This window comes from Microcaecilia unicolor, chromosome 13, assembly GCF_901765095.1.
Source record: "Microcaecilia unicolor chromosome 13, aMicUni1.1, whole genome shotgun sequence".
In the NCBI taxonomy this organism is placed as follows: Eukaryota; Metazoa; Chordata; class Amphibia; order Gymnophiona; family Siphonopidae; genus Microcaecilia; species Microcaecilia unicolor.
In genome coordinates, this window is record NC_044043.1 from 18,343,428 (window position 1) to 18,358,428 (window position 15,001).

The window sequence follows — 15,001 nt, forward strand, 5'->3', positions numbered from 1 at the left end:
AATATAAACCGCCCTCCCGGGTCTTTCTTTATTCGTAGCACCTTTACCGCTACTGCTGAGTGGAACATTACAGCCACCCCTCTTTTTTTGGAGGCCTCAGATGAAGCACAATAGACCCCAGGGTATCCCGAGCAGGAGAGAAGTTTTTCATGCTTGCTTCGGAGGTGTGTCTCCTGCAGGAGAACCACGTGTGGCTTCAACTGTTGTAGCTCTTTATAGAGCTTCTGCCTCTTTTGGGGCATATTCAAACCTTTAACATTATAGGATATTATTTTTAATTCAGCACTCATTATTCAAGGTGTAAATAGCGTGCAACTTTGATATTGACAGCAGCTTTACATTCCAATTTGCACCACAATATAAGCGTAAGAACATTTCAGTCACCCAGCATCTAGTACAGTCTATACATATGGTCCTTTCAGTCACCCCATCCCCCCCTTCTTTGACCTTACCCCAAGATCCCTTTCTTAATCGCATCCCTCCCTCCTCCCACTGTTCTCCCCCCTTCCCTACCCTCCCTTCTAGTTCCCAACCCTTAAAATCCCTCCTAGTTCCCCCATTCCCACCAGGTCTACCTGATTCCATCCCCCCACCAGACAGTGCCTTAGGCACCGAATGGGTTATCAGAGAAAGAAACCTCTCCGATCAGGTTGGCCACCCTTCCCCCTCCCTCACAAAACACAGCTCCCCTCTCTTTAGATTTATTGCTCATGATGCTATTCATCCGTGGCACACCCACCCCTTATAGGAGCATATACCACTTGAAAACTTTCCCACTTCCAGACAGTTTGATAAGTCCCATTATGCTGACATCAATACTTATAACAGAGTTTACCAGTGTACAAACCAATTCAGTTCCTTTATTTCTGAGTCTTCTGACCCACACGCTTCCATTTCTGCAAGCGAGCTTTCGTGGAAGGCGCTATCTCTGTTGGCAGCGCAGATGTCGGGGTCAGGCCTGCATCGTGTAAGATCTGCCATGCTTCAGAGACCCGGCGAAGCCGGAGCTGTTTGCCTTTTAATTCAAAACATACAGCAAAAGGGAAGCTCCAGCGATATGCAATTTTTTCCTTATTTAGGATCTCCAGGACTGGTTTCATTGCCCTCCTTTGAGCCAGCGTGTATAATGAAAGGTCTTGAAACACTGTAATCCGCGCTTCTTTATATTCTAGCGTGGTCAGTTGGCGAGCCCGCTGCCAGACCCGTTCCTTAAATGTGAATGATGTAAAGCGCACAATTATATCTCTAGGCCTGTTTGCCATTGTTTTACCCAGTGCCCTGTGTGCACGATCTATCTCCAACTCTCCAGGGGTGTAGCTCTCTCCCATGATGTGCTCGCAGAGAGTTCGCACGACAGTTGGGATATCTTCGCCGCCGCCATTTTCAGGTACTCCCCGAAATCTCAAATTGTGTCTGCGCCCTCTATTTTCTAAATCATCCAGCTTATATTGTAGCTCCTCAGCCTGGTCAGCCAGTTGACCGATGCGTGCGTCCATGGCCGCGTTAGCCTCTGCTTGCTCGTCGGCTCTCTCTTCTAGTGTCACCACGCGGCCTCCCAGCTCCCGTAGATCCATGCTAATGGAGTCCACGTGTTCCAGAATTTCCACCCTGGATGCCTTAATTTCTTCGCGTATTGCTTCAAGGCATTTCGCTAGATCTTTAGGGTAACTTTTCTTTTTAAGCGCCGAACTTCGCCGGTCCACGTGGGAAGACGCAGTGTCAGAGTCTGATGATTGCCGCTGCTCCGGAGAAGCATGGCGCGACAGGCCTTTCGCCGTCTGCCTTGTCGAGTGGCGCTCTCCCTCCCGCGTCTGCGAAGTCGCGATTTTGCTCATTATGTGGAGCGGGTTATTCCAACCTTGTCCACCCGATTTGGCACTTGATTTGTGATGGGGCACCACAGAAAACAGCTCTATTCAGCGGGGAAGTGCAGGAGCAAGAGTTTTAGGCAGCCATCTAATCTCGTGACGTCACTTCCTCCGGGACCGCTGCTTTTTAACATATTTATAAATGACCTAGAGATGGGAGTAACTAGTGAGGTAATTAAATTTGCTGATGACACAAAGTTATTCAAAGTCGTTAAATCGCGGGAGGATTGTGAAAAATTACAAGCGGACCTTATGAGACTGGGAGTCTAAATGGCAGATGACGTTTAATGTGAGCAAGTGCAAAGTGATGCATGTGGGAAAGAGGAACCCGAATTATAGCTAGGTCATGCAAGGCTCCACGTTAGGAGTCACGGACCAAGAAAGGGATCTAGGTGTCGTCGTTGATGATACGTTAAAACCTTCTGCTCAGTGTGCTTCTGCGGCTAAGAAAGCAAATAGAATGTTAGGTATTATTAGAAAAGGAATGGAAAACAAAAATGAGGCTGTTATAATGCCTTTGTATTGCTCCATGGTGCGACCGCACCTCGAATATTGTGTTCAATTCTGGTCACCGCATCTCAAAAAAGATATAGTGGAATTAGAAAAGGTGCAGAGAAGGGCGACGAAAATGATAAAGGGGATGGGACGACTTCCCTATGAAGAAAGGCTAAAGCGGCAAGGGCTCTTCAGCTTGGAGAAAAGGCGGCTGAGGGGAGATATGATACAGGTCTATAAAATAATGAGTGGTGTTGAACAGGTAGATGTGAAGCGTCTGTTCACACTTTCCAAAAATACTAGGACTAGGGGGCATGCGATGAAGCTACAATGTAGTAAATTTAAAATGAATCAGAGAAAATTTTTCTTCACTCAACGTGTAATTAAACTCTGGAATTCGTTGACAGAGAATGTGGTAAAGGCGATTAGCTTAGCGGAGTTTAAAAAAGGTTTGGACAGCTTCCTAAAGGACTTGGGGAAAATCCACTATTTCTGGGATAAGCAGTATAAAATGTTTTGTACATTTTTGGGATCCTGCCGGGTACTTGTGACCTGGATTGGCCACTGTTGGAAACAGGATGCTGGGCTCGATGTACCTTTGTTCTTTCCCAGTATGGCAATACTTATGTACGACGAGTCACTAAAGGTGGTGCAACGAGTTACTTTTCATGTAAAAGTGATATGGGTGTTGGATAACTGGCTCCTTAAATAAAGTAATAATTTAAAATCGGATGTGTTTACTCTGTTCCTCTTTGTCTAATAGAGTATTACATTACCATTCAGTGTGACATATGTGCAATAAAAAGTGAAATCAGAAGGGCAAAAGACTCTCTCATTGCTGTAGCAATAAAGACTAACAATCTATAACTTATTTATTGTTATCTAAACAATATATAATGTCGTTTTTGATCAATTACAGTGGGGGAAATAAGTATTTGATCCCTTGCTGATTTTGTAAGTTTGCCCACTGACAAAGACATGAGCAGCCCATAATTGAAGGGTAGGTTATTGGTAACAGTGAGAGATAGCACATCACAAATTAAATCCGGAAAATCACATTGTGGAAAGTATATGAATTTATTTGCATTCTGCAGAGGGAAATAAGTATTTGATCCCTCTGGCAAACAAGACCTAATACTTGGTGGCAAAACCCTTGTTGGCAAGCACAGCGGTCAGACGTCTTCTGTAGTTGATGATGAGGTTTGCACACATGTCAGGAGGAATTTTGGTCCACTCCTCTTTGCAGATCATCTCTAAATCATTAAGAGTTCTGGGCTGTCGCTTGGCAACTCGCAGCTTCAGCTCCCTCCATAAGTTTTCAATGGGATTAAGGTCTGGTGACTGGCTAGGCCACTCCATGACCCTAATGTGCTTCTTCCTGAGCCACTCCTTTGTTGCCTTGGCTGTATGTTTTGGGTCATTGTCGTGCTGGAAGACCCAGCCACGACCCATTTTTAAGGCCCTGGCGGAGGGAAGGAGGTTGTCACTCAGAATTGTACGGTACATGGCCCCATCCATTCTCCCATTGATGCGGTGAAGTAGTCCTGTGCCCTTAGCAGAGAAACACCCCCAAAACATAACATTTCCACCTCCATGCTTGACAGTGGGGACGGTGTTCTTTGGGTCATAGGCAGCATTTCTCTTCCTCCAAACACGGCGAGTTGAGTTCATGCCAAAGAGCTCAATTTTTGTCTCATCTGACCACAGCACCTTCTCCCAATCACTCTCGGCATCATCCAGGTGTTCACTGGCAAACTTCAGACGGGCCGTCACATGTGCCTTCCGGAGCAGGGGGACCTTGCGGGCACTGCAGGATTGCAATCCGTTATGTCGTAATGTGTTACCAATGGTTTTCGTGGTGACAGTGGTCCCAGCTGCCTTGAGATCATTGACAAGTTCCCCCCTTGTAGTTGTAGGCTGATTTCTAACCTTCCTCATGATCAAGGATACCCCACGAGGTGAGATTTTGCGTGGAGCCCCAGATCTTTGTCGATTGACAGTCATTTTGTACTTCTTCCATTTTCTTACTATGGCACCAACAGTTGTCTCCTTCTCGCCCAGCGTCTTACTGATGGTTTTGTAGCCCATTCCAGCCTTGTGCAGGTGTATGATCTTGTCCCTGACATCCTTAGACAGCTCCTTGCTCTTGGCCATTTTGTAGAGGTTAGAGTCTGACTGATTCACTGAGTCTGTGGACAGGTGTCTTTCATACAGGTGACCATTGCCGACAGCTGTCTGTCATGCAGGTAACGAGTTGATTTGGAGCATCTACCTGGTCTGTAGGGGCCAGATCTCTTACTGGTTGGTGGGGGATCAAATACTTATTTCCCTCTGCAGAATGCAAATAAATTCATATACTTTCCACAATGTGATTTTCCGGATTTAATTTGTGATGTGCTATCTCTCACTGTTACCAATAACCTACCCTTCAATTATGGGCTGCTCATGTCTTTGTCAGTGGGCAAACTTACAAAATCAGCAAGGGATCAAATACTTATTTCCCCCACTGTACATTATATTCAAGCTCTGGTGGTATCCCCATCCCCATGTCTGATTGCCACCTCACCAGATCAAAACCAAAATAATCGTTATTCTGGCTCCTACTTTCCTTTATTGAATACTAGTGTAACCAGGTATATACATGCATGTGTGCTTAAGCGCAAGCTCCAATTACATATGAAAAGAGGTATCCATATCACCAAAGTCCCTAGTTCTTACAGGCACCCCAACCAGAAAAGAGGTTACAGCCGAATTTTAAAATGTTTACCACCCCTCAACTACTCACACGTTTGTACCGGTCCTTGGCATCATAGAAACAGCTCTGCCGAAAAAGGTAATTTCCAAATTCCCGTTCTGTGTTTGCGACCTTCAACACCTTCTCCAACGGAAATGTGTACTGCTCCTGCTACACAGAAATAAACAGACTTTCAGAAATTTCCAGCAAGCAGAAAAAGGCTGGTCTCCTCTCAGTTCAGTCGTTGAGGGTGTGCTGCTGACATGAAAGTTATCACTATATGAATCTGGAAAAGATATGAAAATCAAGTTACTTATCTGTAGTAGGTATCTGACATGGACAGTAGAACAGAAGCCATCATAGCTAGATGGCGTTACCAGAGCTCTTGCCTAGCTTTTTTAGTACTAAAGCTTTAACTTCACTGTGCATATCTATGAGTTTCTATATTGTGTTATCACACATGGCTGGCTCAGTTCCTTTTGTAGCCTAAAAGAATACATTTCCAAAGAGAGGTGGGTAGATTATGTCATGACTTCCGTCCTACTGTTCAAGAACAAAAACAGAATGGAACGGTCTCACAAACGGGGCTGCCCAGATGACTTCAATATAAAAACAAACCAAAATAAAAGGCAGGGGGATAGAAAGCAGATTGCCAATGGGAAAACAACAAAACTGTTTGAGTTTTTGATGATGACAGGCTGTTTTCAGTGGTTTGTTATTTTTTCTTAAAGAAGCAAACCTGAAAATATTAAAAATTGGGCTCCGAGTAGGATGGAGATGGATTCTAGACCTCAGACATTCCTCCAGAGCAGATTGGCCAAACCTAATTAGAAATCCCTTTCCCAACAATGAGATGTGAATGTTTGGTCCAAAGTCCACATCACAGCCTTGCAAATCTCTTCCATAGAGGCTTGCCTTAAAGTGGCTACTGACAGTCATGGCTCTAATAATGTGACGCTAGACATTACACTTTTAAGTTCAGATCTGCTCGAACACACAAAAACTTGACAACTTTTCTTTGGATTTAGAACCCAGGCCAAAAACTTAGGACCACTGACTGAAGATAAGGAGCTGGGTCATGGGTGGGCCTGATTTATTAGAGGCTGTTTTCCTATTATGTCCAAAGGAAATCAGGCCCTTAATACACCCTGAAAGCCACTGGCAGAAACATAGTCAGCAGCCCCTTCCCCGCCCAGTCTCTCTCTAACCCCAGACTTAACTATGCCACGCAATTTCACCCCTCCCTTCCCATCCTATTGCCACTTAGTCATGCTGTCCCCCCCCCCCACTCCCTATCCTGTTATTGTCATGATTTAGTCCAAGTTTCATGCTTTTATTCATCTCGCCACCTGGTGGTCAGACCTGGTGGCTGCGATGGATTGTCTGGTTGCTGTTTCCCATGTTCCAGAAGTCATGCTGATCCGGTCCGGATCTTCCAGCCTTCCAGATTGTCTTGGGGATGTTTTGGAACTTAGCAGCACCCTTACCTGGTGAACTCCCTTGTATGCTGCCTTTATTAACCACAGGGAAATATTCTGCTTTGCCTTGCAACAGAGGTCCTCAGAGGAGTTTCCTTTGGTGAGAGTTAGTTGCAGTGCTGCTGTGTTTCTCCCGGTTGCGGCGTTGACCCTGCCTGTCTCCTGGTTTATTCTTCTGTCTGTTGCCTGCCCAAGACCCAGTTTGTTTCCTGGTTTTTCCTTCCGGCTGTTTCCTGCCCTGTCCAGTAAGTCCTGCTGGCCACCTGCACCCGGGGGCTCAACCCCCGAGGAACGGTGGTAAAGTGCAGGTGAAGTTTGGGCTGATTTCCTGTCTTGCTTGCTCCTCTTGAGTTGCCTCGGCTGCAGTCTCCGTCTGGGAGTTCCAGTCCTGGGTTTGCCGGTACGTCTGGCCTGTCCTGTCTTGTGTTTGGGTGATTCTCCTGCCGCTGCTGCTCCTCAGCAGTGGTCCAAGGGCTCACTAACCCAGAGGTTCAACGAGGAACCTGACAGATTGCAAGGCCATGAGCTTGGAGACATCACCCATCTGGCAGAGGCTCAATGAGCAGGCCCAGCAGCTGGCACAGGTGGATGCCGCCTTCCATCACTTGGGGGCCCGCATAGACCAGCTGGACAATCTGATGAAAGCACCCATGAGTGCAGCCGGTTCGCAAGTTCCTAATCCAGACCTAGCACCGGCCGGAGCTGCTGTCATGTCAGGTATCCGTCTTAAGTCACCCCCGAGGTATGACAGCAATCCTAAGGAATGTAGAGGCTTTCTTAACCAGTGTGACATAATTTTTGAACTCCAGTCCAGAGACTTTCCTACCGATAGAACCCAGATAGCATATATTATGTCATTGTTGTCTGGGCAAGCGCTAGCCTGGGCTTCGTCCCTATGGGAAAAGAATGACCCGGTGCTACAGGATCTCCACAGTTTCCGGGATCAATTTAAATGAGTATTTGAAGAGCCGGGAAAGGCTACCTCAGCAACTTCGGCACTCTTGAGATTAAGACAGGGAACACGGCCGCAGGGTGACTATGCTATTAGGTTCCGCACTCTGGCTTCTGAGTTGACCTGGAATAATGAGAGCCTGGTCGCGACCTTCTGGCAGGGGTTGGCACCACAAATTAAGGATGAGTTGGCCGGGCGGGAACTTCCCACAGGGTTAGATGACCTGATTAATCTCTGCAATATGATCGATCTTCGGTTCCAGGAGCGGAGCTGAGAACGACGCTCCTCAGAATGAATGGTAATTAAAACATCTATTCAGCAGTATGTGCCACCGATTTCGAGGGGCCAGGGGGTCTTTCCTGTACCGCCCACAGAACCCATGCAATTAGGGCATACTTCACTCACGATGCAAGAGAAACAAAGGCGCCGGACGCTCAATCTTTGTCTGTATTGTAGTGATACTGGTCACTATGCTGCCAGATGTCCACTTAAGCCTGCACCCTTGGATCAGGGTCTGACGGCAGGCACTATAGTAAGCCTAGCTTCTGGCATTCTCTGGACTCAATTCCTAGTGCCAGCTGTGCTTGACCTAGGTCACAGACAGGAGCATACAGGGGAAAACTTTATAGCTGAGGCCCTGGTCCATCAATTCAACATTACTGTACAAGAATTACCTAAGACCATTCCGCTCTTTTCAGTTTATGGGCACATTCAAGGATATGTAAGCACCCAGACGGGTCTGGTAAGCTTGTGTATTGGTGATCACAGGGAAGACATTCCTTATATGTCCTCCAGTCAGCAGTGCAACCCATCGTGTTAGGCCTCCCTTGGTTGCAGAGACACAATCCTATCCTAGACTGGGAGAAAGGTGATATCTTAGGCTGCGGAGAGTCTTGTAAGAGAGACTGCTTCACTCCTGATGCCGGTAGAGCTGACGGCGAACAGCAGGACCAAGACTCTGATGCCTGGACGGATATTAGTGACTCCCAGCCCCAAGACTGGGATGCCTCGGTAGGGGGTCTGAATTGCTCCTATGTTTTACCTCTGATCAGTCAAGTCCAAGCGGAGGTCTGCAATGAATCTGCTTCCCAGACTACATCCAGCAGGGCCTCTGAGAAGAGTCCTCAAGGCGGGCTGCCTCGCACCTCATCTAGAAGACTAGTCTTAGGTCCTAAGGTTCAGGACCGTCCAAGACACTCGGCGATCAAAGAGATTTAAGCATGGCCTACAGCAGACCAGGGGCTGTAGGTATACCCCAGCAATGAGCACTCGATCCAGCTCTGTGGACAAAGCCCAGCTCTGCCCGCAACGTATCACCTTGCGACCTGAATATATTAGGGGGTTTCTAGGTCCCCTAAATTTAGGCTTATGTGGGGAAGGCTGTTAACAACCCCATCTGACTCCAATCATTGGACCCACTACCTTACAATCTACACTGAATAACCATGAATCAATCATGGACCAGACAATTCTGTCAAGGGTCTTTCTAGGGATGTACAATTCCCCAGTCAGATCCAGAGGTCTTGTCATTTTATTCTGGTTAATCTTTTCACTGTCCATATCAAAGTAACAATTTTCCCATAAGTAAGAAATAAGGAAGATGAGAGACAGGTTCAAGCTTGAAGTTTATTACTCACCCAAATCAGATTACATAGACATAGAGATGGAGCAAAGTATTCTTATGAAGAGATCTTTTGACAGAGATGACACAGGTCAGCCTCTAGTCTCTAAGTCTTCTGTTACATACTAAATGTCAACCGTATTTATACCTTTTTCTTCCATTAGGTTCTATGGAGCTCTAAAAAAACTGTTCCTACGTAAATGGCCCAGGTGGCCGAATGACGATTAACTACAGATTTTGAAAATTTTATCCCTGGAACAAACCCTCCCCCTTTTCCGGCAGATGGCCAGTCTTCTTCTAGCCACAATGTTCTTTCACTTCTCCTTTTTCATGCACCTGTTATGAAGTCAGAAACTATCAAGCTAAAGTTAGCTTAGAAAATGTACTTTTAAAAACAGTTCTTCTCTTGGCCTGTTTTACCCAGAATCCTTTAGACTGGGCAAAGCTCTTCCAGCAGGTCCCAGGCTGGGTAGTAGGCCTCAGGCTTGTACTATATTTATACAGCTCCCCTCTTGCTGTCCCCGCAGCGGGGGCAGCTTAAAAAAAAAAAGAACATCTAGATTTTTACCGTCTTTTCCAGAAGGTGTTAGACTATAATGTGTAGGAGGGTATTGACCTCTGAGAACTTCAGTAAACCTGTACCGTGCCGAGTGCATGAAAAACCAGAAATTATATGCATAGGTGCTAACATATACATAATAGTGGGAAATATGGTGTTCCCTTTACACAACCCAATCCGTGGCCTTTTTCTAAACCCAGATGTAACCCCTCTTGAAACTTTTTCAAATCTGTGGTTAATCACACAAATGTGTTCATCCATCTAAATCTAGTACATTAAAGCTATTTCTACAAATCTACAAGCATGATTATATATGATAATGCATAATAAAAAAAAGATATATATGATTGCTATATTCTTAAAATTTCTCTATCATAAGCTGATTAATATATATATATATATTCTTTGCAAATATATTGGTTACATATTGGTTAGCATTTTCTAAAACTCAACAATCCTATGTGTTCTACTAAATAGCTACAGAACTTCCTACTGTTTCTGCTGCATAGCAGTTTGACCTATGCATGGGAAGGTAATCTGATGTATCCATCCCAGCAGGTTTAAGCATGAGATTTTCATACAAGACATATTGACCTGTAGGTTCTTTCTTGCTGGTAGCCGTTTCAATTAAGCGTTCTACTAAATTTCTCTAGAGCCAACTCCTTATTGTTATGAGCTCAACAAACATATGATTAGTACTCTGGCTGTCTTAGGTTGTACAGTGGTGGAAATAAGTATTTGATCCCTTGCTGATTTTGTAAGTTTGCCCACTGACAAAGACATGAGCAGCCCATAATTGAAGGGTAGGTTATTGGTAACAGTGAGAGATAGCACATCACAAATTAAATCCGGAAAATCACATTGTGGAAAGTATATGAATTTATTTGCATTCTGCAGAGGGAAATAAGTATTTAATCCCTCTGGCAAACAAGACCTAATACTTGGTGGCAAAACCCTTGTTGGCAAGCACAGCGGTCAGACGTCTTCTGTAGTTGATGATGAGGTTTGCACACATGTCAGGAGGAATTTTGGTCCACTCCTCTTTGCAGATCATCTCTAAATCATTAAGAGTTCTGGGCTGTCGCTTGGCAACTCGCAGCTTCAGCTCCCTCCATAAGTTTTCAATGGGATTAAGGTCTGGTGACTGGCTAGGCCACTCCATGACCCTAATGTGCTTCTTCCTGAGCCACTCCTTTGTTGCCTTGGCTGTATGTTTTGGGTCATTGTCGTGCTGGAAGACCCAGCCACGACCCATTTTTAAGGCCCTGGCGGAGGGAAGGAGGTTGTCACTCAGAATTGTACGCTACATGGCCCCATCCATTCTCCCATTGATGCGGTGAAGTAGTCCTGTGCCCTTAGCAGAGAAACACCCCCAAAACATAACATTTCCACCTCCATGCTTGACAGTGGGGACGGTGTTCTTTGGGTCATAGGCAGCATTTCTCTTCCTCCAAACACGGCGAGTTGAGTTCATGCCAAAGAGCTCAATTTTTGTCTCATCTGACCACAGCACCTTCTCCCAATCACTCTCGGCATCATCCAGGTGTTCACTGGCAAACTTCAGACGGGCCGTCACATGTGCCTTCCGGAGCAGGGGGACCTTGCGGGCACTGCAGGATTGCAATCCGTTATGTCGTAATGTGTTATCAATGGTTTTCGTGGTGACAGTGGTCCCAGCTGCCTTGAGATCATTGACAAGTTCCCCCCTTGTAGTTGTAGGCTGATTTCTAACCTTCCTCATGATCAAGGATACCCCACGAGGTGAGATTTTGCGTGGAGCCCCAGATCTTTGTCGATTGACAGTCATTTTGTACTTCTTCCATTTTCTTACTATGGCACCAACAGTTGTCTCCTTCTCGCCCAGCGTCTTACTGATGGTTTGTAGCCCATTCCAGCCTTGTGCAGGTGTATGATCTTGTCCCTGACATCCTTAGACAGCTCCTTGCTCTTGGCCATTTTGTAGAGGTTAGAGTCTGACTGATTCACTGAGTCTGTGGACAAGTGTCTTTCATACAGGTGACCATTGCCGACAGCTGTCTGTCATGCAGGTAACGAGTTGATTTGGAGCATCTACCTGGTCTGTAGGGGCCAGATCTCTTACTGGTTGGTGGGGGATCAAATACTTATTTCCCTCTGCAGAATGCAAATAAATTCATATACTTTCCACAATGTGATTTTCCGGATTTAATTTGTGATGTGCTATCTCTCACTGTTACCAATAACCTACCCTTAAATTATGGGCTGCTCATGTCTTTGTCAGTGGGCAAACTTACAAAATCAGCAAGGGATCAAATACTTATTTCCACCACTGTAGGTATCCAGAATCCTTAAGCAGGTTGGAATTCCTGGGCCTTACTTTACCCGTCATGGCCATCCAATCATGAGCACTAAGAAGCGGATAGCAGCTATGAGGTTGCATCATACAGCAAAATGGTAGCAGCAATTTCTATGGGTCAATCCCATATATCTTTATAATTATGAAACTCCACAAGAAGAGAACCTAGGAAAATTATACTAAGATGGGCCATACATAGGTCTTGACATATGCATAATGACTGGGGAGCATGGGGTTTCCCTTTATACGAACCCACCCCAGGGTTTTATATCCCTTACCCCTCTTGGAGCTTGGTCAAACCTGCAGAGAGACATGCAACTGGGGTGAACCTATAAAAATCTACTCGGTTATACCATGGTCAAATAATTGTATGACTGACTATCTTGGTCAGTATTAGGGTTTGGTGTTACCCTTGTATAAGCAGTATCAATTTGAATTACATAAGCAGAAATAACAGAAAAAAATTTTTCAGAAACATTCAAAATCAATGCTAAAATGAAAGTAAAGACAATAAGGGTTCAATTATACCGTCCATTCATAATAGAAAATGTGTCATTAGCTATAAAGGGAATAATAAGAAAATAAAATAAAATCGAACCTTTCCAATATAAACAGGATTATTGCTAAATTGAAAATAAAACAAAATAGGAGTCCATAATGTCCATAAATAGCAATTGTGAACTTGACTGTATTACACTGTTCTGGTTCTGAAATGTCTACATTGGTGATTCTAAGTCCAGGACTTTACTGAAAACTGTATATATAGGAGTGGTCAGTAGCAGTGTGGTATGTATACCATACCCTGTGGAACCTTCTACAGCAGGTGTAACTATAAAATTTCTCGTGGCAGTAAGATTTTCAGCCGACAATCAGAAATTATCAACCGAAAAGGTACTGTCAGTATAGTCACCAATCATAGGGTTGTTCAGCTCAGCAGGGGCATCTCCAAACAATGCAGTCAGAAGGAATGCAATTCCTATACATAAAATAGTGAAGCATATAAGTCCAATGATACTTGGCCGAGCAGTTGGAAAGAAAAGAAAATGGAGTCGTCTTGCACCAAGCGCTAAGAGGTCAGCAACAGTAGGTTCACGTTGAAGAACCGCAGATGGCGGTGCTATGCTGATGACCTCTTGCAAGGCAAATGTCATTAGTGACTGGAATTTGTTGTATTTAAATAGTCTTGTGAGGGAAAGAAATGATGCAAGCGGAGGAATGCAAGCAGAGGAAGTGACGTCAGCGTCAGAGATGGACACCTGATCCCGGAGCTCTGCTAGGGCGACGGTGAAAAAGGTGAAGAAACCCTGAAAACCCAACCTTCAGACAAGTAAAATAGTGGCCAGTGCAGGCTAATGGCGACCCGAAAAAAAACTAGATAAGTTTAAATACACGGCGGAGAAACGCGACGGAGCGGCGAACTCCAGCAATACACCGCACATGACACTCGCCAAAATGGCCGCCGCGGACTCCGAGTCGGAGACGGAGGGCCCAATGGAGCATCCTAAAAGCGACACGGAGATCACTAACGAGGTCGCTTGCTGGTTCAAGGCCCTGAAAGCGGAGATGTCAGCTGTTCGCAAGACGATTAAAGATGCAGTCACTGATTTGCAGAAAGACATGCGGGAAATCGGACACAGAATGGAGCAGGCAGAGGAGGAGCTGGAGCACGTGGGGAGCGAGGTACAAGAGTTAAAGTCAGAAATTCAATCCCTGAAAGAAGACAAGGCTAAAATGGAGCTAGACCTGGAGGACTTGGAAAATCACTCCAGGCGCAGCAACCTCAGATTTAAAGGCATACCGGACACTGATCAAAATATGGACTGTGCTAAAATCATCAGAGAAATCTGTGCTATTATTCTGGGAGTGGATGGAGAGAACCAGCAGGACCAAGGAGACTCTGTAATCCAGTTTGATAGAGTACATAGAAGCTTGGGACCCAGGAGGACCTCCCAACCCCAGGACATAGTGGTATGTTTTTCAAACTATACAATAAAGGACATGATTTGGAAAAAAAGCAAGAGCTAAGGGAGAGGTCCTCTGGGAAAATCAGAAAATTATGATATTTCAGGATCTTGCATCAGGCACGCTCCAAAGCAGAAGGGCATTCAAAGAGCTTACACAATATCTTCAGCAATCAAGCATTAGATATAGATGGACATTTACATTTGGTTTGCAATTCATAGTTGGAGGTCAATCCCGGAGGGTGTCGTGGTTGGGAGAAGCGTGGACTATACTGAAGGAACTGGGCTGCAAGGGTCTGCCACCAGAAGCCTCTGGAACAGCCTCCACAACTATGAACCTGACACGAATGGAGCATACATGGCATAAAGTGGGATCCAGAAAGGAGTCAGTGTCCCTGGGATCTCCAAAATAGAGTGGGACATGAACACAAGATCGGGAGACCTTGATGAAAACCATAGTGTTAAATATATAGACAGTTGGTTGAGTATGTTGGTATTCGGTGACAGTTTAATGTTGTTCCTTATATGATGTTACTGTGTTTTATGCTGGCTAGCAATACTGTTAAAAGGACGGGTTAAATGGCAGGAGGGAGGGATAGGGAAAGGAAAAGTTAATAGCAGCTGGGTTTCTAATATGCAGTTTAAAAATAGTCTGCTCTGGCGAGGAGTTACTTCCTCAGAACCATCAGCTGGCAGGTTTTATACCAGCTAACTCGGGGGGGGGGGGGGGAGGAGTGGGAGGGGGGTAAGGGGCTAATAGTGGGCACATGGAATGTCAATGGGTTGAATTCCCCATCAAAACGCAGTCTTGTATTTCGGGAGGTGCAATGGCTACATTGGGACATAGTAATGTTACAAGAAACACATATTAGGTGCAGTGATGCCCATTTACTTAAACACAGGGCTATTGCTGACTGTATAGAACATTTTGATAAAGGGGAGGAAAAGTAGGAGGGCTAGTAATCTATGTTCGGAAGGGTATACCATTCATAATTGAT

General features: G+C 45.2%; 1 protein-coding gene across 3 annotated transcripts in view; it reads right to left on the reverse strand.

The window, feature by feature from the left end:
• FKBP6 (FKBP prolyl isomerase 6) overlaps positions 1–15,001 on the reverse strand; it is a 234,131-nt gene that overhangs the window by 99,011 nt on the left and 120,119 nt on the right. For all 3 annotated transcript variants that reach the window (XM_030186098.1, XM_030186096.1, XM_030186095.1), the window contains one exon: positions 5,149–5,268. In XM_030186098.1, the coding sequence (XP_030041958.1) occupies positions 5,149–5,268 (120 nt within the window). The remainder of the gene's footprint in view (positions 1–5,148; positions 5,269–15,001) is intronic.